At 36.4% G+C, this 24,737-nt stretch overlaps 3 protein-coding genes across 5 annotated transcripts; 1 reads left to right on the forward strand and 2 right to left on the reverse strand.

Annotated features, from left to right (window-relative positions):
• Positions 1 to 654: 654 nt before the first annotated feature.
• Positions 655 to 7,231, reverse strand: LOC137934449 (ceramide kinase). 3 transcript variants are annotated; one of them, XM_068778785.1, is made up of 15 exons: positions 6,776 to 7,231; positions 5,634 to 5,780; positions 5,376 to 5,543; positions 5,189 to 5,281; positions 4,977 to 5,069; positions 4,458 to 4,695; positions 4,293 to 4,319; positions 4,058 to 4,142; positions 2,637 to 2,786; positions 2,048 to 2,149; positions 1,610 to 1,957; positions 1,428 to 1,494; positions 1,193 to 1,352; positions 1,031 to 1,090; positions 655 to 947 (listed from the first exon to the last, which is right to left on the reverse strand). In XM_068778785.1, the coding sequence occupies exons 1-13, from the start codon at positions 6,929 to 6,931 to the stop codon at positions 1,215 to 1,217; spliced, it is 1,812 nt and encodes a 603-aa protein (XP_068634886.1). In that variant the 5' UTR covers positions 6,932 to 7,231; the 3' UTR covers positions 655 to 947; positions 1,031 to 1,090; positions 1,193 to 1,214. The 3 variants fall into 3 exon arrangements, with proteins under 3 accessions (XP_068634886.1, XP_068634887.1, XP_068634885.1); XM_068778786.1 differs by having other exon boundaries at positions 4,521 to 4,695; positions 5,628 to 5,780; XM_068778784.1 differs by having other exon boundaries at positions 5,628 to 5,780.
• Positions 7,232 to 10,419: 3,188 nt separating this feature from the next.
• Positions 10,420 to 19,816, forward strand: LOC137934616 (anaphase-promoting complex subunit 8-like). Its single transcript, XM_068779058.1, has 4 exons — positions 10,420 to 10,597; positions 10,699 to 11,011; positions 17,792 to 19,042; positions 19,305 to 19,816. The coding sequence occupies exons 1-4, from the start codon at positions 10,512 to 10,514 to the stop codon at positions 19,392 to 19,394; spliced, it is 1,740 nt and encodes a 579-aa protein (XP_068635159.1). The 5' UTR covers positions 10,420 to 10,511; the 3' UTR covers positions 19,395 to 19,816.
• Positions 19,817 to 21,411: 1,595 nt separating this feature from the next.
• LOC137934147 (probable isoaspartyl peptidase/L-asparaginase 3) lies at positions 21,412 to 24,173 on the reverse strand. Its single transcript, XM_068778394.1, has 7 exons — positions 24,045 to 24,173; positions 23,726 to 23,897; positions 23,330 to 23,394; positions 22,820 to 23,236; positions 22,694 to 22,752; positions 22,051 to 22,155; positions 21,412 to 21,939 (listed from the first exon to the last, which is right to left on the reverse strand). Exons 1-7 carry the CDS (start codon positions 24,099 to 24,101, stop codon positions 21,708 to 21,710), a joined length of 1,107 nt encoding a protein of 368 aa, XP_068634495.1. The 5' UTR covers positions 24,102 to 24,173; the 3' UTR covers positions 21,412 to 21,707.
• Positions 24,174 to 24,737: the final 564 nt, after the last annotated feature.

The raw sequence follows: 24,737 nt of genomic DNA on the forward strand, positions 1-24,737 counted from the left end.
GCGATCAGACTATATTTCAAGGGAATTGATTCTTTTTAATTCTCCATTCCCTACTTTCAGGAAATCATGCACGAATACCTCCATCTTATCCTTCAAAATGAAGGTATAACTGAAGAATTGTAAATCTACAAATACATTATACCTAATCTATGAAAGTGAGAATGAAATTTCTTCTTACTTCTGCTTTTTAAGCATGGTTTTATGACTCTTCAAGTTGATTTAGGACGCACTTAGGTTGACTAATTGGGATAAGGCAGGTTGTGGCAGGGAATCAGACTCCACCCTACTGCAATTAGTACTTCTCCCTGACTTTGGCTCAGTCTGGTCACCATCCAACTACATAATAATAACAAGAAGGTAGAGATAAGATGGATCAAAAGTCATGGATGATCTTAATGCTTTTTTTATATGTTTTTAAAGTTTCCTGTGGTTGCTAATAAAAAAATTATTTTTCTACCCTCTAAAACTGATATAAATACCAGAAAATTTTGGTCCAACAAAATATTTTCAGTATATTTTAGCAATACCGACCCGTATATAGCCGGTATCCATCATAAAAAAAAAAACAGAGAAAAGAAAAGGCAGTAAGTCTTCAGTTCCTATCATCTGCTTAGACATGTTTTTTTCTTGCAAATATTGACTGACTCAACCCCCTTTATTTTCCTTTTGTATCTTTCCACACCTGCTTCTCTATAATCATCCGATTGTGAAAATTCGGTCCAATTAGAAACAACCTAAAGCACTTTCTGGATCATGAATTCGATAACAAAGACCCCATTTTAGTCACAAGGTCGAAGACCCTAAGCCCCATCTATAGCTCTCGAGGTTATGTCAATCAGAAGTATGCAGTAAAATTGCTTGGTGATTTCACCATTAATACATATAGTGTATCAGCATATCCTTGTCTTATTTCTTCTGTGACATTCACTTGGCTGTGTACCAAATTCCTACATGGGAACTTATCAGAGTTAGTGCAAAAAGCATTTATTTACAAAGAAACAGGAAATTAATAGGTTTCAAAGTTCAAGACCTTGGTTATAAAGGGTCAATTTGCCATGAAGAAATGCTGGAAAATCACGAGCTTCACGCCCTGGTATGATCATAATGTAATTCATTGTCAAGAATATTCAGAGCTATGGAATGCAGAAAGTTAGACCAATCTTTCAGAGAAGGAGCATTTCGGGATTCTCACCTTTTAACTACAAATACATGTTCTACACATCAGGCCCAGATGCAAACATGCTGATTAAACCTCTGAACACCTGTGCAGAGAGTTGGCATGCTGGAAAGAGCTCTCCATCCAAGTTCCAGGTACTTTCGTCGTTTGATGTCGTGAAGGTGAATGCAGTTGTCTGGGATCATGATTAAATGACATTTTTTTATTTTCTTCTAGAAAAATAAATGAGTGATTTAGATGATAATCATACCTTATGATGTTCCACAAAATCTAAGTCTAAAGGACGACCACCTTTTCTTGCAAGCTGCGTAAGGTGCCTACACCATCCAAATCACTTGATTTTAGGGACAGTCGTAATCATGGTTACAACATGTGTACACATTTATGAAACTTTTAATAGCTAAAGATTTATGCAAATTTTCTTCCAGTTACCATAAAAAGAGAGGATGAGGACAGTCTTTAACAAGTATCAGATGCATGAACCCATCAGCAAGATGTGCATCAGCCACCAGGCCATCAGGAGCTCTTTCATTGCGGCATGAAATCACTGCTGCACCGACACTTAGGAAACGCCCCTTGCATTGAAGCCATTTTAGATCTTCAGAATCACAGCCGGATTTTGTTTCTGCATCACAAACAGGACAATTCACAGAACAAGTCACTTTATCGTGGGTTTTTGGCAATCTCCACCACTGTCGTGTACCACTGGCAGTAGAAGTTTTTCCAGCTGGTGGATTCACAGTTTTGACATCTACGTATGCTACGTCTGCCTCATATGACCTGAAAGAAGAAACCTTCATAAGAATGGCTACTAAAGGAGTGAAAGCCAGACTGAAGAATCAAGCAGTTGGAGCAGAGGTAGGAAGTTACTTGTGTTTCAAGAACACTTTTGTTCCAGCATAATCATAGCGTTTAGGGCCCATCCACCGATACCTCTCACTTTCCTTGATGACATCCCCATAGAATCCATACCTGTTAGTTGGTTTCCGAAGTTAAAAGAAATGAAGAAGACTTTAGCATCTTCCATCATCTTCCCTACCATGAAATGCTTCCCACTCAAGCTAATTTGTCTTGGTTTACTTGTCCCCATTATTGCTTTGACAATTGCCAAAGACCAAAGAGTGGTTGAATTTATTTTTCTTCCCCTAGCTGAACTTTTCAAGATGCATTAAGTCAGCATGACAAATACTAGGTACTGTCACTGCACAGTGACACTGTATTTGTAGAGGGATCACACCTCAACTGCTTAGAGATTGAAGGAGGTGGAACTAGCAATTTGAGCAAGTGGCACTTACGGTGCCAGGCCTAGTAACCTTAACATAATGCACCCACTTTCAGTAACTATGATAGTGTATTCATATGCACATGTAAGTGTCTTAGTAGTGTGTGTGTGTGTGTGTGTGTGAGAGAGAGAGAGAGAGAGAGAGAGAGAGAGAAAGAGAGGGAGAGGGAGAGAGACCCAACAAAAGAAGCTGCATAACGGACAGAAGGTGCATCTATGGATGAAGGGCTAGTTTTCCATCTGACAACTTGAGCAATATCCAGATGTCGCTTTTTACCAAGGACAATTTGCAGAGCAGATGTAGCAGCATCTCGAGTGCCAGTAGTACTGCAAAGAAAGACATTGGATTGCTAAAAAGGTCTCAAAGAGTTTCACAACTTAAGGGAAAATTTAGTCAAAAACCAAAGATAAAGCCATGCATAATAAAAAATGGCAAGAAATATTCATGTCTCTGTTTTTTTTTTTTGGATTATGCTCATATGTCTCAGTTTAACCCTATGAAGAATTGAAGCAGTCATTTTATTTTTGTTTTTCTGGGTAGTTATATCACTTAGTTATCCTTCTATTAACTTATTGAGGGGTATTTTTGTACTTTTGATACTAAGCCATCATTAATAAAACCTAGAGAAGGGTTGAGCTGAGCAACAGAAAATAATTCTACTACTTTCCCACTCTCTTTCTATATCCTCTCTGCTATATCCTTTCTCACTCTATCGTAACTCTCTATCTTTTCTCAACAGAAGGTATCAAGCTCCGTTTTTCTCTCCTTTTGTTTTATCACTCTTGTCAAAATAGTATTAACATAAAACCCTGAGATTCCAACAGTCTCGTAGTGTAATTATCAAAATCAAGGAATCACCGATTCCCTATGCATGTGTCAATGGGCTCTCAAAAAACTGGTCCATTCTTGCAGACATGGAAATTATGTAATTACTCTCTTCCTACATGGATAAAAAAATTTTACACACATCAAGAACAAACACACTCAAAATAATGAATATTTTGAATAAAATGATTTGGAGAATAGAAAATTTTAGCCAAAATTTCCTCTCTTGAAAATAGAAAACATTACAAGTTACCTTCTTCTTCATCATTAAAGCTCTTCACAATAGGGCCAGTTTTACTGTTGGTCTTTATTCCCCAATTCTCATCTCATTTATCTGTTTCTCCCAAACAAATACAATAAAAAAGGAGAAGACACTAATTTCAGTTCCATTGCTTTCCCAATGTTATGCACCAATGGGCATGATAGCCTGCCTAGAAAAGTGTGCACAATCTTTTTTATCATTATGATCATCGTCTTATCTTAACTACAATGGCACCAGTAATGTGAACCCTCGCACATTCAACTCTATCCTTAGCTAGCTCCATCATTACCTTTCCTCACGACTTCCGTCAATGTCATTTGCACTTCTCTATTTCTCTATTTGTTTGTCAGTCCCTCAACTGTTATGACAAAATCTCTCCTCATCAATGCACTATAATGCCTCCTTTGACATGTCCAAACCATCTCAAGTAACAAGCCTATGTAAGTGCCCATTTGCATGGACTACAAATGAACTTAAAAAATTAAATGGAATTATGAATATGAGAAATACCAAATCACTATGGCATCAGTTGAGCCTGCAGGTATAATTCCAAATCTAAACCATTCATGTGGCAATGAGAGTACAGGCTCTCTATCTGCAATACCAAACCAACAACAGCATAATCATCAAAGCTGAAGGCCTTTAAGATACTTCATTCCAATAAACCACCAAAAAGTTATATTAATCACAAGTGTTCAATTGTCCAATGCAATTGTTTAGGATAAAAGAAAAGATATAAACTAACCCAAGTTGTGTGATCCATCCTTCACTCCTGTCATCCATGTAAGCACAAGAACATATTAGGGCCTAACCATCATCTGCGAATTCACCCTAACAAGTAAAATCCTAGACAAGAAAACCCAGTAATGCATTAGGGCCTCCATATAGAAAAGCAATTTAGGGCACATACTGAAATTTTTGTGGACTGAAGCAATGGCCTCTGGACTACGAAGAAGAGGTTCTTGGTCTTCACCTTGATCCAACGTAGGGCCAACACTGCTGCTGCTGCTGTTAGATACTCCCTGTCCACTGTGATTCTTGTTATTACTAACAGAGTTCATAAACTCTGCAGGAGCTGGTGGGTAAGGGGCATTGTGCCTTGACAAGAGAAACCCATTCAATATTTCATTGAAGAAACCATCTCCGCCCTGGGCATGTATAGAAACCGAATCAATCTAAGAATCAAGTAACTATGGAATAAGTAGGTAAGAGTCATGGAAATTTAGTCCTTAAAACAAATGACAATCAATCTTCCAAACAGAAGCGAAAAACATCTCACAGAATAATGTCAAATTTTCACGGTGTTGATGTAGAATCATTTAGATATGAATGTTAAGACTAATATCAATGCATTATCATTTTTTCAAAGAAGTAAAGAAGAGTTTATAGGAGTTAAGCTAGTGATCTAGCACAGAAATTAGCGACTTACTACAGCAATAACACCATCATAGGAGTTAAGGTCACTATCTGTAAAAGAAGTCATCATATCAAATGCATGCCCAGCCCTCTCTGTCACCACCACCTGAATACATCAGAGTTCAGTGGAGAAGTTCTTTATACCCAAAATTTGCTCCCAACTTGCAAAAAAAATGGTGTTCGTTTATTTTAACCTACTTATAAAAATGCACTCTGAAAAGTCACCTTTGTTTTTACTTTAGCACGGTTGAATATAGGAGCAACACTTTCCCAAGTTCTAGGGCCTTTCCCTTTACCACTTAATGGATGGACAAAGACCTGATCGTTGAGGCAGAAAGAAAAGCTCAGGGATGCCTCTTCTCAAAACCATAACTGAAGCAAAATTCAGACATCAAGAATTAAAAAGATGTACCAATAGGTTCTTAGGCCTCCCAGCTTGCAAACTTAAAGAAGCATTAATTCTTTTCGTCCACATGAGGCATGTCTGAGTGTCATTGTACCCAAAAATGTACATAACTGGTACCCAAGGGGAATTTTGAGTCTGAGATTTTTGGAATGCATGCACAGCAAAACGATACATCTGCATGCAGAACAAATCTGTCCTATGAGATTTACAAAAACATTGATTTAAAAATATCAAGGAGAAGCATAAACAACAAGAGACCATAACCATAGAAACCCGTGATAAAAAGTGTGCTCCAGATTTTGGGATGATTGGTTCATGAATTGGTCCCCATTTGATGAAATCGGCAGCATAAATATCTGAAAATCTAATCTCAGTCTCAACGTTTGAGCCAAAGCACAGGCAATCCCGCTTCTGGCAACACAATTAACAAATTTTCAGTATTCAGTACTAATTGAAAATTTTCTTTGAAAGGCAATAGGAGCAGAGAACTGAGCTATCCAAATTGAATACATTGAAATGAAAGAACCAAATTGCTTGATTATAGCATCCAAATAATTCTTACTATTCCAAAACCTCTTTTTGATCGTAAGTATTCTTTTTCTAAAAGATGACAGTCATATATATTCAGAGTAGTAGTTTTCCAACCCCAGATATCAATCTTTGATTAGACAAGAAAACAAACTTGATGTACTCCACATCCTCAAACAGAGAATCATCTAATGCATGGTTACGCATATGTAACTAGTTTTTGGAATCATGATGTCCTTAAATTGTACAAAAATAAATAAATAAATAAAAAATAGAGTACTAAAATAACAATCTGTTGCAAAAGGCAAGTAACTCATTTATATTATGCTGCAAACTAGGGAACCCACCCTCAGAAGCAAAATTCAGTACTAAACTACTTAAATTTGTAACAAAATGCTAGTATGAAATTCCTTTTTCAAGTAAATCTAAATCATTTAACAAATTTGTTTTTCAATTGGCAATGGCGAAAAATTCCTAGTTCAATAAATCATACAGAATAACTAAGCTTAAGACGAGTCCCAAAGTTTCTCTCGTTTCCAGGTATCATGGCATACATAAATTCATAAAACTGCAACGGTAATCAGGTCTCAAGCAATTCCATCTCCACGACAAAAGAGCAAGTTCGGTTCTAAAAAAAATAAATTGTTCACCATATCAGGTGAGTCCCACCAACAAAAGATGAATTCGACGAGCATAAGCATCACAAGTTATAAATTTAAGCGACAAAACGCCTAATCAGTAGCATACGCGAGAACTCAACAAGACAAACTTAAAACTTAAATAAGTTTACAATCAAGCAGCATGAATATAATTATAATTGCTCGTTTATCTAGTAGGAGGAGGAAAGTTGAGAATGAAAAATAAATAAATAAACCCACATTTTCCTCGGCTCTAACCGTCTTCCAGGACAACGCATCCGAATCTATGGTGACGACGACCTCTCCGACATGATCTAACCGGAAAGTCGCACTCATCGAATTGGGGAGAGGTCTGTCACCCTGATCATCCTTAGACCCATCTGCGTTGCCTTCCATAGAAGGTAAAAGCAGAAGTCTCCGAGATCCCAATATGGCCGCGGTGATATCCTTGAGAATTCAGCGAAAACAAAGCATTCTTTTCTTCTGTAAGAGAGACATTCGCCACTAAAAAACCGGAGAAATGGCTTGATCCTGACAAAACAGAATCATATATTGGAACTTTCCGTTCCCTTGACGGCTTCACCCTTATTCCAGTCGCATTCTGTCGCCACAGTTTCTCCTCCGCCCGGTTGCATGTACGCGCGCAGCCGTTACCATGACGTAGGCCCACAAGAGGTCAAATATCCGACTCACAAATGTGACGTAGGAGCAGGGTTTTCCGACCTGGAATCAGGATAAGCCCAAACTGATCTTGATGACTCGTGAAATTGGGTCAAGAATTATCCCAGAATGACTAGCAACTTTAGATGCCTATTGCTCAAGCTTATAAAACCAATCCCTAAACAATTTTCAGATGAGGGACTAATACCCAAGCTAACACCACTTCTCATCTCCGAGCCCAATAGAACAAACAAATGAGCCTACAATATGCACTAATACAGATAGGGCACAAACAAACACTGAGGCAAAAATCTAGCTCTGATACCACGATAAGTTTGAGCTTGGATCCATCTTAAAATGATTAGCCTAGTTATGAAGCCTCTTCCCAATAAATAAGCATAGGATCTTTCCAATATTTGATCTACGTGGGACCATTTTTAACACTCTCCCCACGTGAGCTCTCTTTATGGCTCTTACATGTGGACAATTTTGAATGGGGACCTAATTTAAGACAGGCTCTGATGCTATGTCAAAGATGGGTCAAGTTCTATCCCAAAATGACTACCAACTTAGGATGCCTAGAGTTCAAGCTTATAAAGTAACAGATCTCCAAGCATTTTTTGAAGTGGGACTAATAACCTGAAGAGAGTGCCAAATGCGGTGAATCTGACTGAGCAGAACCAATGTTGTATGTAGGCATGACTGCAATCACTTTGTTTGGTGGATTTTCCCTAAATAAATAAGAAACAGCGAGGAAATAAAAGACTAAGACAAAAAGTGATAAAAAGAAGAGTAATTGAAGAGACATGGCAAAAAGAAAACATAAAACCTCAGTATGTTGGCAATTTTCTCCAAGGCTTTTAACACTTCTTGGATGCTACCTGAGACCTGTCTTAAACAATTGTAAGGAAATTGTTGATTGCCAATTCAAACACAAAAGCATTATATAGAAGTTTAAACAACTACATGCTATTAGCTTCAGGCATAGAGACAATTCAAAAAAAAAAAAAAAAAAAAAAATTGGGCGCAACCTGACGCACCTAATGTAAGAAGAATACCACTAGACCACACGGCCATCGATAAAGTTTTTTGGGAGTTAATGACCAGTAAAATAAATGATACTTATATTAAGGAATAAGAAATTAGATGAGGACCAGTGACATAGGCAAGCATCAAATTTCAAATAGAATAGAACAGTAAAATAGAATAATTAATTTTTTCATTAAAAGCAACTTGTGTTTTTCTTCGCTCGAGTCTAAAGGTAGTCAACTACCTCACTAGTTCACCAGTGAATTTCGAAGCATAAACCAGTTTTTTTAGAAAAGTAGGTCAAGCATATAACAGAGAGAGAGAGACAGAGAGATCTGAACTTTTAGGATTCTTACTCATTTTGCTTTTGATTATCTATTCTTCATAGATACAAATATGTATAGTTCACTGAAATTAACCTTCACAATAAACCTCAAAATATATGCTATACATACACTTAGTGTTATGTAATTAGAATTAGAGAACATTAGAAGAATTGGAATTTTCTTGAAAATTTTGAGCCAAAATAAGATATATTGCAAGTGTGTTAGACTTAAAGCAAAGGGCATTTAGATAGATCTTCCAAGATGAACCACACCATCTACTGATTGTAATTGTGGTCATTAAGCTTTTTATTCAGAATCCTATACATAATCCGCTTACTTAACAATTTCAACTCATCCTTGGGTTAGTCCACAACGAGCTTGAAATAAAGTGAAGATTTCAATTCATCTTAAATGAATTGATTAAACTTCAACTCATCCTTGGGTGTTAAAATACATTGGAAAACATATTCCAGTATTAGTGCCCCAAAATGAAAAATATAATATAAACAGGAGAATGAATAACTTTTTGTAATATATTTAAATAGAGCATATACTCAAACAGATAATTAACCAAAATAAACATGGTTACTACACTTATAAGTGATTTAATGTGTAGTATTAAAATATATAAATAAAGTAATTAATGAAAGACTATATTATATTACTTAATGATTACAATTTATTTTAAATTAATATAATAATTATGTGTGACTAGAATAAATTATAAAAAAAGTAAAAAATAACATAAACTAATATAATTAATAAATAAATAAATTATTTTTTAATAACATAAGATATATTTTAACATTAAAAATGACTAATTTAATACAATAATAAAAAGAATGATAAATAAATAAATTATTTTATCAATAACATAATATATATATTTTTCGTATTATTAATTAATAATATATTGCCACAAAATTTAAAACCATTGATTTAATTAATTATAACAATGGGATAATTAAACCAAAACAATTTATCAAATATTTATTTTAATAATATTTTAATTATGACTGTTAAATCACTAATTTAATACAATAATTACGAAATGAAAATACTAAATAAATACAACGTAAAAAATCTAATAATTATCCCATTTTTATAATTAATTAAACTAATCATTTTTTAATTTTGTGGAAATATATTATTAATTAATACAACGTAAAAAATCCATATTGTGTTATTAATAAAATAATTTTATTTATTTATTCATCATATTTATTTTTAATTACCGTATTAAATTAGTGATTTAATAGTGGTATTTAAAATATTATTAAAGTAAACATTAATTAAACCAAAAATTTTAAATTTAACGGAAATATATTATTAACTAATAATACAGAAAAATATATATTGTGTTAAAGTAAGCATTTGATCAATTATTTTTGTTCGATTGTTCCTTTTTATATATATATATATATATATTTATTATAAGCATTCATGTTATTTTTTAATTTTTAATTTTTTAATTTTTTATAATTAATCACTGCATAGTTAATTGTTACACGTAATTATTGTATTAATGTATAATAAACTATAATCATTAATTAATATAATATTTTTAATTAATTAATTAGTATATTAATATATTTTAATTATATATTAAATTACTTATTAGTTTAGTAATCATGTTTATTTTGATTAATTTGGTATTTAGGCATATATGTTCTATTTAAATATATTATTATAAGTTATTTATTCTCGTTATATTTTTCATTAGGGGTTATTCACAGTTTAAACTGTTTTCTAGGGCACTTATTAATGTTGACGTAGTCGTACATGTTGACCCCCCCCTCAAAGTCGAAATTCAATTTCTCCTCCCCGCTTTTTGTCCGGAAAAGGGGAGGTTGGGAAGAGGAAGTGAGGAACAGCCGACGCGTACTCCTTTTCGACCTTCTCGAGTGAGTGAGAGAGAAAGAGAGAGTGAGAGAGAGAAAGAGAGAGAGAGAGAGAGAGAGATGAACTCCAAGGAAGCCTATCGCAACGAACTTCGAACTGCAATCCGTCAGCTTTCCGATCGATGCCTTTACTCCGCTTCAAAATGGTCTCTTACTGTCTAGTGGCCAGTGTTATCCCCTCTTTAGAATTTTCTTCATCTCGATCTGGGTATGAACTGAACGCCATTTCCATTTTGTGGCTTCTCAGGGCGGCAGAACAGCTGGTAGGGATGGAACCGGAATCCGCCAAGTTCACCCCGTCCCGTTACACCCCGGCTCACCGAGGTAGCAGTTCCTATACCCGTGCCCACAGGTTCCGCGCAGGTGACATTACTTCGACCCCCCTCGCTGGCGTCTCCTATGCCTGCACTCCTACTCTTGTTGATGATGAAATGGAAAATGATTATTACTTATTAGCAAAATCTTATTTCGATTGCCGCGAGTACCGAAGAGCTGCTCATGTTCTTCGTAGTCAGACAGGAAAGAAGGCTACGTTTTTGCGATGCTATGCCCTTTACCTGGTTTGTTCTAGTCCCTTCTGCTTATAATCAGAAAACTGTTTTTCATCTTGTTCATCTTGCTGTTATGGGTGTCAATGCCTGAAGTCTTTTTATTTTAAAGTGGGCGTGGAGAAAATAGCAATTTGCAAGAACTCTGCTTTCCTCAGAGAATAACTATGCTCTCCTCTTTGAGGTTTGATCCGGGTCCTACAGTCCTACTGCGAGCAATTGAAAACTCTGTTGCATTTTAGCTTTTTTCTTTTCTGTCGTTCTTGTCTTGTCTTAAAAATTTTCTCGCAGGATGGCATATAGTAGGTGTAATCGTTGTTAGGTTACTAGCTATATGGTCAAAAGGATGAGACTGGTTACTAGTTATATGGTCAAAAGGATGAGACTGGTTACTAGCTATATGGTCAAAACGATGAGACTAGCTACTAGTTATATGGTCAAAAAGAGATAATGCAAACTTAGGAGTAAAAGAGAAGAAGGAAGAAGAAAACGACGGTAGAAGAATAGAGAAGAGAAAGAATAAGAGAACAAGAAGACATCAGAAAGAGGGCAAACCCTGAAATCCAAGGGCTACTACACCCCTACTCGAGCTCCTCATTAATCTTCATATAAATTTTTTTCATAATAACATAAATGCCTTTAAGGTTCGTAAAAAGAATAAAAAATTACATCCAATCACAAATAGACTCAAGTATTTAACTAGTACAATAAACTCTTTAATTCTAACGCTCCCCTTCAAGTTGGGGAGTAGGCATCAGATAATCTCAACTTGGAACACAATGATGCAAAGCGAGCTCCTTGTAAAGACGGTGGAAAGATCTGCAAGTTGATGCTCAATTTTCACATGTGGAGTAGCAATTTCTATCACTCAGCACTTGATCTCTGATGAAATGACAATCTACCTCAGTGTATCCTGTTATCTCATGAAAGACTGAATTATTTGCTATAAAAATTGAGGATTGATTGTCGCAATTCATAACCATAGGTAACTTCATATCCATGCTCAATTCAAATAGAATGATTGTACCCATATGATTTCACACTGTATATGGACCATGGCTCTGTATTCAGACCTTGCTATTGCATTTTGTTTTTACTCCATGTCACCAAGGTGCAAAAACCAAAATTGATTTCGTGTCTATCTTTGATCTAACATAGTCTGCATTACATTATCCTTGTACTTCTATATGACCATAGCACTTGTAGAGTAATCCTTGTCCTCCCTTTGAATGCCTTAAAATTTCTATTCATAACTTTCATATGAGTTTTCCGAGGAGCCTCTATGAATCTAATAACCAAACTCACGACAAACACAATATTTGGATTAATTGTCCGACCAGGTGCAGGTATTGAGTTTTGTCTTTTAGAACTGGATAAGTCTCACTAAACAGGTCTATATTTGCATCTAATGGAGTGTAAACTAGTCTTGCTCCCAAAAATCCAACTTCACTCAAAAGATAACAGACATACTTCCTTTGAGAAAGAAGAATACCAGACTTGTTCCTTGTTACCTCTATTCCCAAAAAAACATTGAAGAGTTCCCAAGTCTTTAACCAGAAAATGCGTATGAAGATGAACTTTAATTTCAACAATTCCACTTGTATCACTTGCTGAGATAATAATAACATTTAAACACAATTAGTATCACAGTACCAATCATCCTCTTCAAAATAAATACAGACTGATCGGAATTGCTTCTAGTAAATCGAAAGTTTAGAACAACTTGGCTGAACTTATCAACCCAGGCTTGGGGACTTTGTTTAAGCCTATAAATAGTTTTATTCAATTGACACACTACTCCAGACTTTTCCTAAGCAACAAATCTTGGTGGTTACTCCATGTATACTTCCTCATTCAAGTCTCCATACAAAAAAAAAAAAAAACATTTTTTCACATCAATTTGCTGTAACATCCAGCCTTATATACTGCCACAAAGATTAATATGCAAACTGAATTAATCGAGCTATTGGGGAAAAAATTCTATTCGTAATCAACTTCATAGGTCTAAGTGTATCCTTTTGCCACCAACTGCAGCTTGTATATTTTAATAGACACATTTGATTTGTGTTTAATGGTAAACACTTGTCTACAATCCACAATTGTCGGGGTGGAAGGAGGAGCATATAAAGTCCAGGTACCCTTGGATTTTAAGGAAAACATCTCTTCCTCCATAGCTGCTTTCCAATAGGGACATTGTAGAGCCTCAACATAAGGTTTAGAATAGATACAAAATAGAGATTAGATAATAACATTTTGTAAGAAGGAGAAGACCTCTCAAAAAACACAAATTTTGATATAGGATGTTTAATACATGCTCTAAACACCTTTTTTTGACAGCCACATGCAAATGAAGATCCTCAAAAAGAGGAGAACAGACTCACCTGAAGAAGAAGGGTTGGAGGAGAACTTGGAGAGGTGGTGGCTCTACTACCTGTGCATTATTTGAATCCTCCACGACATCTCTTGGTAGTGGTTTAGGCATCTCTAGAATGGACATATTTTTTTACTCAACTTGGAGTATAATATGGATATCTTCAAAGAATGAGACATCTGGTGAAACAAGCCAAGTCTTTGAAAGTGGGTTATAACACCTAGAGCTTTTTTGAAGTTGAGAGTAACCAAGAAAAATACATTTAATAGATAAAGGAGATAACTTCTTTTTGGTTGGATTGATATTATAGACATAACAAGTACAGCCAAAGACTTGAGGTGAAAGGGAGATAACATTTGGGCTTCAAAATACATATAGGTATTTTGCCTCCAAGCACGTAGGAAGACATACAATTAATGAAAAAAAAAAAACAGTTGTAAGAACAACCTCTCCCCAATACCTGTAGAGGACATGCATATAGAAAAGAAGACTACTCGTAATGTCCTTGATATGTTTATTCTTACGTTCAGCTATTTCATTATGTTTAGGGGAATAGACACAAGGGGTTCGATGTATAATTCTGTGAGACAAACGAAAACCTTGAAAAGAAGAATTGAGAAACTTTTTAGCATTATTTGGTCGGATAGTAGCAATGGACATTCCAAACTGATTTTGAACTTCAATATAACAATTCCTAAATGTATCAAACACTTCATTTCAAGACTTAAGTAAATACACCCAGGAAACTCTATTGAAATCATCAAGAAAAGTAAAAAAATAAAGATTTCCACTACTACTAGGGGTAGGACAAGGACCCCATACATCAGAATGAATTAATTGAAAAGATTTAGTGGAGTGCATGTTTTTGCTAACCAGGTAGGACACACTATGTTACTTTCCTAATTGACATGCTTTGCATTGAAATGTTGATGCACCAGCGAAGAAACCAAGGGAGGGCAGCACTTGTTTCATTTTCTCAAGGCTTGGATGTCTGAGCTGGAGATGTCAATCGTATGTTGTAGTTGAACTTTTAAAGGCTGTAGGAGGAGATGTCTGTTGCTCCTTAAGATACTAGAGTCTACCATTGAAGGCCCCACCCAATCTTTTTCTTCGTCTAGAGATCACGAATAACAGACATACGAGGATAGAAAGTAATTGAATAATTTAAGCTTTGAGTAAGTTTATTGACAAACAGTAAATTAATAGAAAAATCTGGGACATATAACACATCAGAAAATGACACTGAAGAGGTAGAAATAGGATCAATACCAGACACCTTTGAGGTGTTTCCATTTGCTAATATAACAGCTCCAAAATTAGAAGACATTTGAAAAAGAAGGTAAAGTACCTGACGTATAAGCTGAGGTTCTAGAATCAATGACCCAAGAAGAGGATGAAGAACTCCTTCCAGTTACCCACAAAGTGCATTAAAGGCTTATCACCTTTTTCCCTAGTGTAAGATTTTGTGTACAACTCATAGATTTTGGATAATTTTTTCTTGTAAGAAAGTCTTTTCTTCAAACCTCTCCAGATATCATATGTTGTGTGACAAAAGATTACCTGATTACTGATATGAGGTTCCATACTACTAAGCAACCAAGTCACAACTTATAAGTTCCCGACTCTCCATTTAGATAACCTTACGGTTGGAGGTTCTTGGGAAATATACTTGTCTTTACTCCGAGAACCTATATAAATTTTTGAAGCTCGTGCCTAGAGTATGTCATTATTACCATTTAATTTTGAAGTTGTATGTTACCAAAATGTCCATCCTTCTTTGATGAATCATCTGACCCAGTAACTGAATTAATAATATCACCAACTCCTTCCAAAGGTTCAACTTAAATATATATGTTAAACTTAACAAACTCACTAATAACCACAATTTTTTGCGCATGTCCCATGGTGCCTATGACTCGAGTGAAATAACCGGAGATTCAACACCAAGGATACACCTTGAATAAGACAATTTCTCAGGCAGTGGGCCTTATCTCAAGTTTGTTACATACTAGGAAGGAGTTTGCCTCTCTATCAGGCGTTTCCTTTCGGGAAAATTGGAGTTTTATCGCGCATATGGTGGGCCCCTGCAGGAATCCGGTTATGGCCACCTGGGATCCTCCCCCTTATGATTGCATCAAACTCAATTTTGATGGCAGTGCTTTAGGTTGTTTTGGGCCGGCTGAAGCTTGTGGTGTTTTCAGAGACAACAGTAGAAACCCTATTCTATCCTATGCTGGGCCGGTGGGTATCGCTGATTCAAATACTGCTGAAGTGAGTGCTCTTCTATTCGGCCTCCAAATCTTTAAAGAATGACTTCATGGCAAGCTGCTTATTGAATGAGACTCAAAGATTGTCATCAGCTGGTGTTCAAAAGATAACTCCCCCCCTTGGTGCCATTGGCCAATCACTGATTGTATTATTGACATTGTGTCATCCATTCATTGTAATTGGAACCTCGTTCCTAGATTAGCCAATTCTTTGGCTGATAAATTGGCAAAATTCGGAACCTCTCAGCAATCTCTCATTGTTTGGGAAGGCTTCCCCTCTTGCTGCTCGTTTGAGCTATCTTAATAAAATTCAGCATCACTTAAAAAAAAAAAACCAATCACAATTTTTTCATGGAGGAGAACCAACTTCATACATCACTAGGAAGATGAGTAAATATAATAGGATCCCATGCTCTACATAAACCACATGCACGTATAACCCAGTACATCACTTATACAATAATTGAATCAAAATGAATAACTTTGGCAAAGAGTTAGAAACCTGGTGAAACTCTTACATGTAAGTTACCCAAAGAGCAATCTCACATGTGATAACAACTTCCGAAACTTTCTTGAGCTCTACAACTCCATAATGAGATAAATTCCTGTTCTTTCAATCTCCGCTTTGCAAACATGATTCCACAACAAATTAAACATCATCAAGTGTGATAAACAAGCAGTTCAAGGAATAGAAGAATAGAACTCTCTTTCTTCCTCCCGACAATTCGCAGTAATCTAATGGTTTTTTTTTTATAAAGTAATCTAATTGTGATTTTTCTTTCCTTTTCCTCTCTCCATGAGAGTATACTACTGAGTTGTAGACATTCTTTAAATAGATGATGTTAAGCTCAAGGAGCTTACCTCATTAACCTCTGCAGGTTAACACAATAAAAGACGAACTGAAAAAGCTCAGAAGAAGAACCAAGCGCTGAAGCTTCTCTACTTGACTTTCGAGTATTCTTCCTCCAGCCAAACCTAAGTTTTTCACAAAAAGAACACCCTCTAAACTGCCTGCTCTGATACCATAATATATTTCAGAAGTTGTGTTTAATAGAGAATGTAAACTTAGGAGTAAAAGAGATGAAGGAAAGAAGAAAATTGGGTAGAAGAATAACAGAAGAAGAAGAAGACATTCAAAGAAGGCAAACTCAAGCTCATCATTAATATTTATATGGAAACTTTTACATAATGACAGAAATTCCCTTAAGACTCATAAAGAGAATAAAAATTTGCATCCATTCACAAATGACCTCAAGTATTTAATTACTACACTAAAATCATTGATTTTAACAGTTTTTATCCATTGTTCACAGTAATCCCATCTGCTTGGGTTGTGATATGGTTGTTTTATAAACTGCCTTTGAGGTTTAGCCATTTTGCTTTTGGAGAAATGTGAAGGAGATTCAGTATGAGATTTGTATCTTTTACAATAAAGGAGATCCCCCCTTTTTCATTTACTTGCAAGTTTTAATGTGCAAAAATGATACTCTAAGAGTCCCAATGGATGACCTTAATTTGTAACCTGAGTTTTCATCATGGAGCACTCTTCAGTTTGGTGGACAAGTCAGTCATCAGATTTGGTAAAATTTGTCATTGTATAAGAATTTCTTTGGTGGCTGGGGCCTTACAAATGGTGAATGCAAATCGCATATCAAGTGGATGGTGCATTCACACGTGTATTTCTTGAAATAGCACATTTTGGACTTCAGATGTGGCACACCTAACTTTCTAAGAATTGTGTTCTTGATGTTTCCGGCTTCTCTACTCTGTTTTGTACCTCTATTTACTTGAATATGAACAATTTAGAAACTACCATCTGTTTTACTTAATTTATCAGTCTGTTTAGGTGATGAGATGTTAATCTAGGAAAGAAGTTGCATTCAACATATTTGTGAAATATAAATTATATAAATAAAACTGCACTTCTAGCAATCTAAGTTCCTGTGCAAGAGAAAATTATCTGGATATGTATTTGATATTTCTCACGGTGAGATTTAATATTTGACTTTCTCAAGTAAAGTTTTTTTTTCCCTCCTGATAATGCTCTTTCTTGTAATTCTATTCAGTACATCAAAAGGACCTTTGTTTTCAGGGCTTAAAGTTTGTATTTGATTAATTTTTTTCTTTTCCATCTGTCTTTGTTCCCCAATGAAGGCAGGCGAAAAGCGAAAGGAGGAAGAGCTGATAGAGCTTGAAGGACCTTTAGGGAAAAGTGATACAGTGAACAATGAGTTGGTTTCCCTAGAAAGGGAATTATCTGCACTGCGTAAAATAGGGAACCTTGATGCCTTTGGACTCTACTTGTACGCCATAGTGCTTAGAGAAAAGGGCTGTGAAGATCTTGCTCGACCCATTCTTGTTGAGTCTGTCAACCTATATCCTTGGAATTGGAGTGCATGGTCAGATCTACAAACTCTGTGCACCACTCCTGACATCTTGAATAGCCTCAATCTTAAAAACCACTGGATGAAAGAGTTCTTCCTTGCTAGTACATATCAAGAACTCAAAATGTATGGTGAAGCTCTGTCAAAATACGATCATCTGCAGGGAGTTTTTCGTTTCAGTGACTATATTCAGGCTCAGATAGCCACATCCCTGTACAGTTTAAGAGAACTTGATGAGGCAGAAATACTATTTGAAGAGCTTTTAAGAAATGACCCCTACCGTGTAGATTCCATGGATGTATACTCAAATGTACTATATGCGAAAGAGAGTTTCTCTGGTTTGAGTTTTCTTGCTCACCGGGTATTCTTGTCTGATAAGTACCGACCTGAGTCTTGTTGCATAATTGGAAATTATTATAGCTTGAGAGGACAGCATGAGAAATCTGTCTTGTATTTTAGGAGGGCTCTGAAACTAAATAGAAAGTATTTATCAGCTTGGACCCTGATGGGTCATGAATATGTTGAGATGAAAAACATGCCTGCTGCAACTGATTCATATCGTAGGGCTGTTGAGATTAACCCACGTGATTACAGGGCCTGGTATGGTCTTGGCCAAACTTATGAGATGTTGGCAATGCCATATTATGCCCTACATTACTATTCTCGGTCAGCCTATTTACAACCTACAGATTCTCGGTTATGGAATGCGATGGCGCAGTGCTACCAGTCAGAACAACTTAATATGCTTGAAGAAGCAATTAAGTGTTATAAAAGATCAGCAAACTGTAATGACAGGGAGGGGATTGCACTATACCAATTGGCAAAACTGAATAGTGAGCTTGGGCATTCTGATGAGGCTGCCTTTTTTTATAAGAAGGACTTGGAGAGACTGGAAGTTGAAGAGAGGGATGGGCCTAATATGGTTGAGGCTCTGCATTATCTTGCAAATTACTGCAAAACCCAGGGAAATATTGACGAAGCAGAGGTGTACTACACGCGCCTCTTGGATTATGCTGGTCCGGTAAGTTTTTTGAGTCTCGTTGATACATTCTTTGAAAAACAATAAAAAAATTCTCTAGATTGACAGGGATATTGGCTGGATTGGAGATTTTAATTTGCTTTTAACTTAATTGAGTAACACTAATGATCACATTTTCGCTGCAATGTTTTGTACAAACACAACTCATGAAGTTCTTTTAAACATAGAATCTAAAACTCAGGGGAAGGGAATGTTCTGTTCCCCTAGAATGCTGTTATTCTAAATGTGCATATATTTGTGACAGGAAAAAGAAACAGCAAAGAGTCTTTTAAGAGGACTTAAAATGGCTCAAACAAATCTTCCTTCAATGGATGTTGAGCATTTCACCCCGTGAGTGCCCACCCCTGCAATGAGCATGTCACTCTGAGAGATTCCACCCCTGCAATCAGTTACCCGCCATCCATAAAAGTGATCAGGTAACACAAAATAGCTATTACACTGAAGTATACGGTAGAGAGTGGATCAAGAGATTAAAAAATTAGGGTGTATAAAATTTCTTCTGTACATCCTGATAAGAAGTATAACATTTGAAGAGTATCAGTCTGGTGCTTTTACTGCATAATGTTGTATTTAAGTGTGGAAATCTTGTTGACATGTACACATATTAAGCTGTGATCTACCGAAAAGCAAATTCTAATGTACTTGATGAGTCGCTGAGGCCTGGTGATAGAGGTATGAATTCTTCACTGTAGATGAAGAGCTTATCTGTACAGGTGATCCAAATGTCATATTCCAGAAATGTTTAATTTTTTTCTAGTTTCTCTTTTTGGTAGAACATAAGTTTAGTAGTTAAAGTTTGCATTGGAAAATCTGCTGCCCTCCACTTTTTGTTGTTGTTTACTTTGCACAAGAATCTGCTGGCAGTAAAGTGTTTCATATTATACTTGAAATCTTCTTGCACCTTGTTAGTTTCTTCATCTTTTTGGAGGAGATCTAACAGTTTACCAGTTAGAAAGTTCCAGTATTGATCCGAAGAAAGTTAACCTTGCACAAGAGCTATCAAATCAAACAGTACCTAATAGAGAAGGATTCATGTAAATCATACCAAGAAGTAAAGTTGTTTTAACGACAGTGATTATTGTTTTCTTAATTTGTTTTATGGAAACAATTGAAGCTTCTGAGCGTATTGATATATGTTTGTATTTTTTTATATTGTATTTACAGTGTTTAGGCCAGTCTTGGGCTAGTCCTTCCTGATCACATGAGGGTGAATGTTACCCGTTTGGATAAGGAGATATCCCATTCACCTCCCATGGGAAGGGACAGGCCCCAATGTTAGTCTATGGACTAGTAAATCCTTCTCATTCTAAAGTACCATATTTCTTATAGTGGAGTACCCCTATTTTAAAGTTTTTAAGTTTCAAAATCTGTGATGGTTATCCCAATGAAAAGCATGGTTGGATTGCATGAGCAGTTAAAGTATGATGTAAATATGAGTTGAAGGCATCCTAAGAGATTTTGCTTGGCAATGTGAAAAAAACTAAATCATCTCAATTCTGTGAGAAAAAAAAGTTGTGTAAAAATGAAACCTCATCTCAGTTATTTCTTGAATTTTTTTATTTATTTTCCTAGTCAATAGAAACTAAAGGTTCTTTACTAGGTTAACTGGACCTTATAACTAAACAAAATCAAACTGAACAATTCACAGCCACTGAGATAAACAACCGAGTGTTTGAGTTCTTTTGGCCAATTTGGGTGGTGATTGGTGATGGCAGTTCCCTCCCTCATCACTTGTGTTGCAACTGCCAAGGTTAAATTAGAAAAATAGGTGGATTTAACATACATGGACTTGACCTTATATTCCATTTCACATGTCAATGCACTATGCCAATATGAACAGGATCAGGATGCTCCGCTGCACAAGTACACCGGTAAGGATTCTTTGATCCAGGGAAGTGGAATCGAAGGGTATATATATATTTTTTTGAAATAACAGGAATCTTGAAGATAATCGTGCAGAAATGCTGCTCACCTGATCTGATGTCAAAAGGAACCAAGTGAGTCTGCAATAAATTCATCGTATACTTGCACAAATATGATCGAAGGTTAATTAATATAGCACGAGCAATTGAAAACATTTGGATGTAGCTCATGCTCTATATTCCTCCGCTTGAAAACATTGATAGGACTGGTTCAAGGATTCTCTGGTTGGTGAACTTTTCTTCCCTTTTTTTGTTGAAAATGTCACCTTGGTGAACATTTATTTGTGTTATTCTTTCTTTTAAGGGTCCGTTTAGAATCCCATAGAAAAGAAAAAAATAATAAATATTTAACTTTTATTAATAAAAAAATAATTAATAAAAAAGAGAATTTGATCATTATCTCATTTTTATTAACTATTTGTTCTGTGTAACGATTTTTTCTACGCATTTCCCATATGCCCTTGAGAATAATCCTAAAACCTTGGATTAGAAAACCCCCTTAATGGCCAATCAGCCAAATGTGATTCGCTTTATCTATGACAATTATCACCAATTTGACAACCAGTTGGATGTCATGGATAGCACAAGGAGCCCAGATTTCCAATGTTAGCATCTAGTACTTTTATAGTCCACTGATCGCCTTCAGGAAAAATCGAAGGTTGATCAATTCAGCTAAATGTGTGAAGAGTTTGAAAACCCACCTAGTACATTTGCTAAAATTAGAGTCAGTGGTCATGTTGAGGAAAAACTGTAAACACTTCCACATCCTCCATGCCAGGGCTTCTAACCGAGTATTGAAATATCCATCCATGGCAAGCTCCAGCATGCACACCCTCCTTGTTGACAGCAACAACAGCTCCTACAAAATCTGGATATTTGCGTGCTATTCGCGCTATTGCATCTACAGCAGCATTATGAGGCTTCATTCCCAGTCTCATGCTTTCCACAACTTGATAGCTGTTGACCAAAGAGAGTTTTCATTTTTCAGTCCATGACTCGATTCCATCGTTATGATCTGATAAAAAAAATGAAGCTCCAAAGCTTTGACTTTTGAGACAGAAACATTACCAGGGAAGGAATCGCATCACGATATCTCCATCCCCTGTTGCACCACAAGCACCAACCTCATCATCAGCATATGCTGAGGATCCAGCAATAGGTCCATCACCTACCCTGTAGTTTCATGCCCAATTTAGCACAGTAAGAGCATAATACTTTATGGAATAATCGTTTAGAAGTGTTTTAATCAAAGCACAGAGATTGCAAACACTAGGTAACTTCAGGAGCACCTGTTTCATCTTTTTAAATTACTTCCAGTTATTTTCTGAATCATTATACAATTGAAGTGGGTCTGTTAATACTAACATGTTCTTTTCAAGTAATTTAGGTGCATTGTAAAAATCAAGATTTGGGGTGAATGAAGAGGAAAAAATTGAGAGAAAAGGAGAATGGAGAAGAAAATTTTTCTAAAGAGCCTGAAAAGGTCTCGTTGGGAACTGTGCACGAATTCCCAGACTTCTTAAATAAGTGTTTTGAGTTAAAATTACAAAAATACCCCTATACAGTTAATAAACCCTAATCTCCTTTTATTTCTCTAACTACACATCCTATGTAAATAAAATTTTGACCACTAAAGTGCTAAAATGACCAAAATACCCTTGGAGGTATTTTCTAACATGCATAATACTGTTTTATAATTTAAAAAGATTACCTTCCAGGAATTTTAAAAGTTGCACCATTAGTTGAAGTGCCAACAGCAATATGGCCTGCCTGCAGAGACAACATTTTTATACGGCACCCACAAAAAAATCTAAATATGTAAATAATCATGACTTACTTTATCAATCACAGCCATGGAGATTGTGTCATGGTTGTTGTAGTTGATGAACTTGGAATTTGATTTGAGAGCTCCAAGTAGATTGTGTTTCTGTGTCTCCTCGGTGTAGTGTCCAAAGCCATCCTCAGCTATCAAAGGTGTTATGTCACTTTGATGGTAAGGGCCACAGCCATTTATAGGTATAACATTTTTCCAAAAATTAGGCTGACAGGAATTCTCCTTCCATTTGGTCCACTTCTCAATTGATTCTGGTGAGGTAAGGTTAGTAGGCCCAGGAAGCCCCATGGAAATGGCAAAGACTGATGCCTGTTCCCCAACAAGTAATGTGTGTTTGGTGTGTTTCATCACTAACTTTGCAGCTTTTATGCCATTAGTAACATATCTCATAGCAGCAACAGCCCCAACCTCCATTGTTGTCTACTGATGCCCTTGTCAAAAAAGTTGCAGCAATATTGTCCTCAGTATGTAAAGCAGAGGGAGAGAGAGAGAGAGAGAGAGAGAGAGAGAGACCCCATCCATGACAAGTGCATCAAGAGTAGTTTCTCCGTTTTCATCTGGACTGCCTCCAGGCCCAACTGAAAACTCGAGGTAAGTTAATGAGGTAATGATACCAAAAGATGAAAAAACAGGCACATGAAGTGTTGCTAGACTAGATGCTAATAAAAAAGAAAACAACAAGCAGCAAGTTAAGATGCAGATAATTCAGAAATTGCAAAAACATCTCATGACATGCAGCAATGCATGGGTGAAAAATGCATCTTAATTTTATTTCTGGTTGTTTTTTTAATATCATTCTGTCTGTACTTCAAGCTACTGAAGGTTTATCAGTACAGAACAATTGCAGAATCACTGTAGTGAGGCCCTCATACATTTCAAACAAAAAAATGAAAATGATTAGACTCTTACCAGTACCATCACAACGCAGTTCCTCACAAGCGGAGCAGCCTTCCACCACGGCATCCACGGCTGAAAGCCCATCTTCAACAGCTCTCCAAGCAACTCTAACCGCTTCCAAGAAAGGCCAGGTGCTCAGGACCAAAGGAAACTGCCTCGAATTTCTATCACCATCTCCCAGGACCTGGGAATGAACACCCAAAAGAATCACAGATGATGGTTAGAAAGCAGATCATCATTAACTTTGAAGAAATCAAAGAGAATGAACGCCGATCATCAAAACAGTCAAGAGATGCACAAGAATAAACTCATATGAAGGATTTTAACTCACAGTGGTAGCTATAAACAGTAAGAGAAGGAAGCTGCTGGTGAGGTTTCTGATGGCCATGGAGATAGAACCGCTGCGAGGAACAGAAATGGGGCTGACTTCCCTGCCCTAGCCGAGGTTCCTTTGGGACCATGAATCGTAAATTATATTTTATGTGTATTAAATCCTAATGTATTATTTATTTATTCGTATTGAATATTCCTATTTAAATGTTCACATAAACACTAGTGAGAGGGCAAAAGAGGAAAACCAATCGCTCATCTTTAAGACTTTAACCTGCAAGCCCGGCAGTACCTGAAGCGGCTGCACTTCCTGAGGTCCTCACTCTTATCCATGACGGAAATCTCCGCAACCGAAGCATCGGAAGTAAAAAGCAAAGGTGGGATCTGGTGGTGGGCTGCCTCCTCAGCCCAATTGGCAGTTGGTCTTGCCGCCTGTAGACGAGGCTCCGGAGATTCTCTCATGCCCTTCAAAGCATTCGGCGTCGCCTCCCTCTTCGTCGGCGCCGGAGCCACCGGTCTGGTCGGTGTCCTCCGTGTCAACGGCATACATACGGTATTTTTCTTTTAAAGCTTTCTGGCAAATCTCGAAAAGTTCTTTCTTATTCATGAGGGAAGGACTAATCGTTTCTAAATCCAACGGGGTTTGTTGATTAAAGTCAAGTTCTTCTTTCCTTCCTCATCCTAATTTTTGGTT

The sequence above is a fragment of the Aristolochia californica genome, unplaced genomic scaffold (genome assembly GCF_029961685.1).
Source record: "Aristolochia californica isolate CCGP_79_NKW_82.1479 unplaced genomic scaffold, dmAriCali1.0.hap1 SCAF_6, whole genome shotgun sequence".
Classification (NCBI taxonomy): Eukaryota; Viridiplantae; Streptophyta; class Magnoliopsida; order Piperales; family Aristolochiaceae; genus Aristolochia; species Aristolochia californica.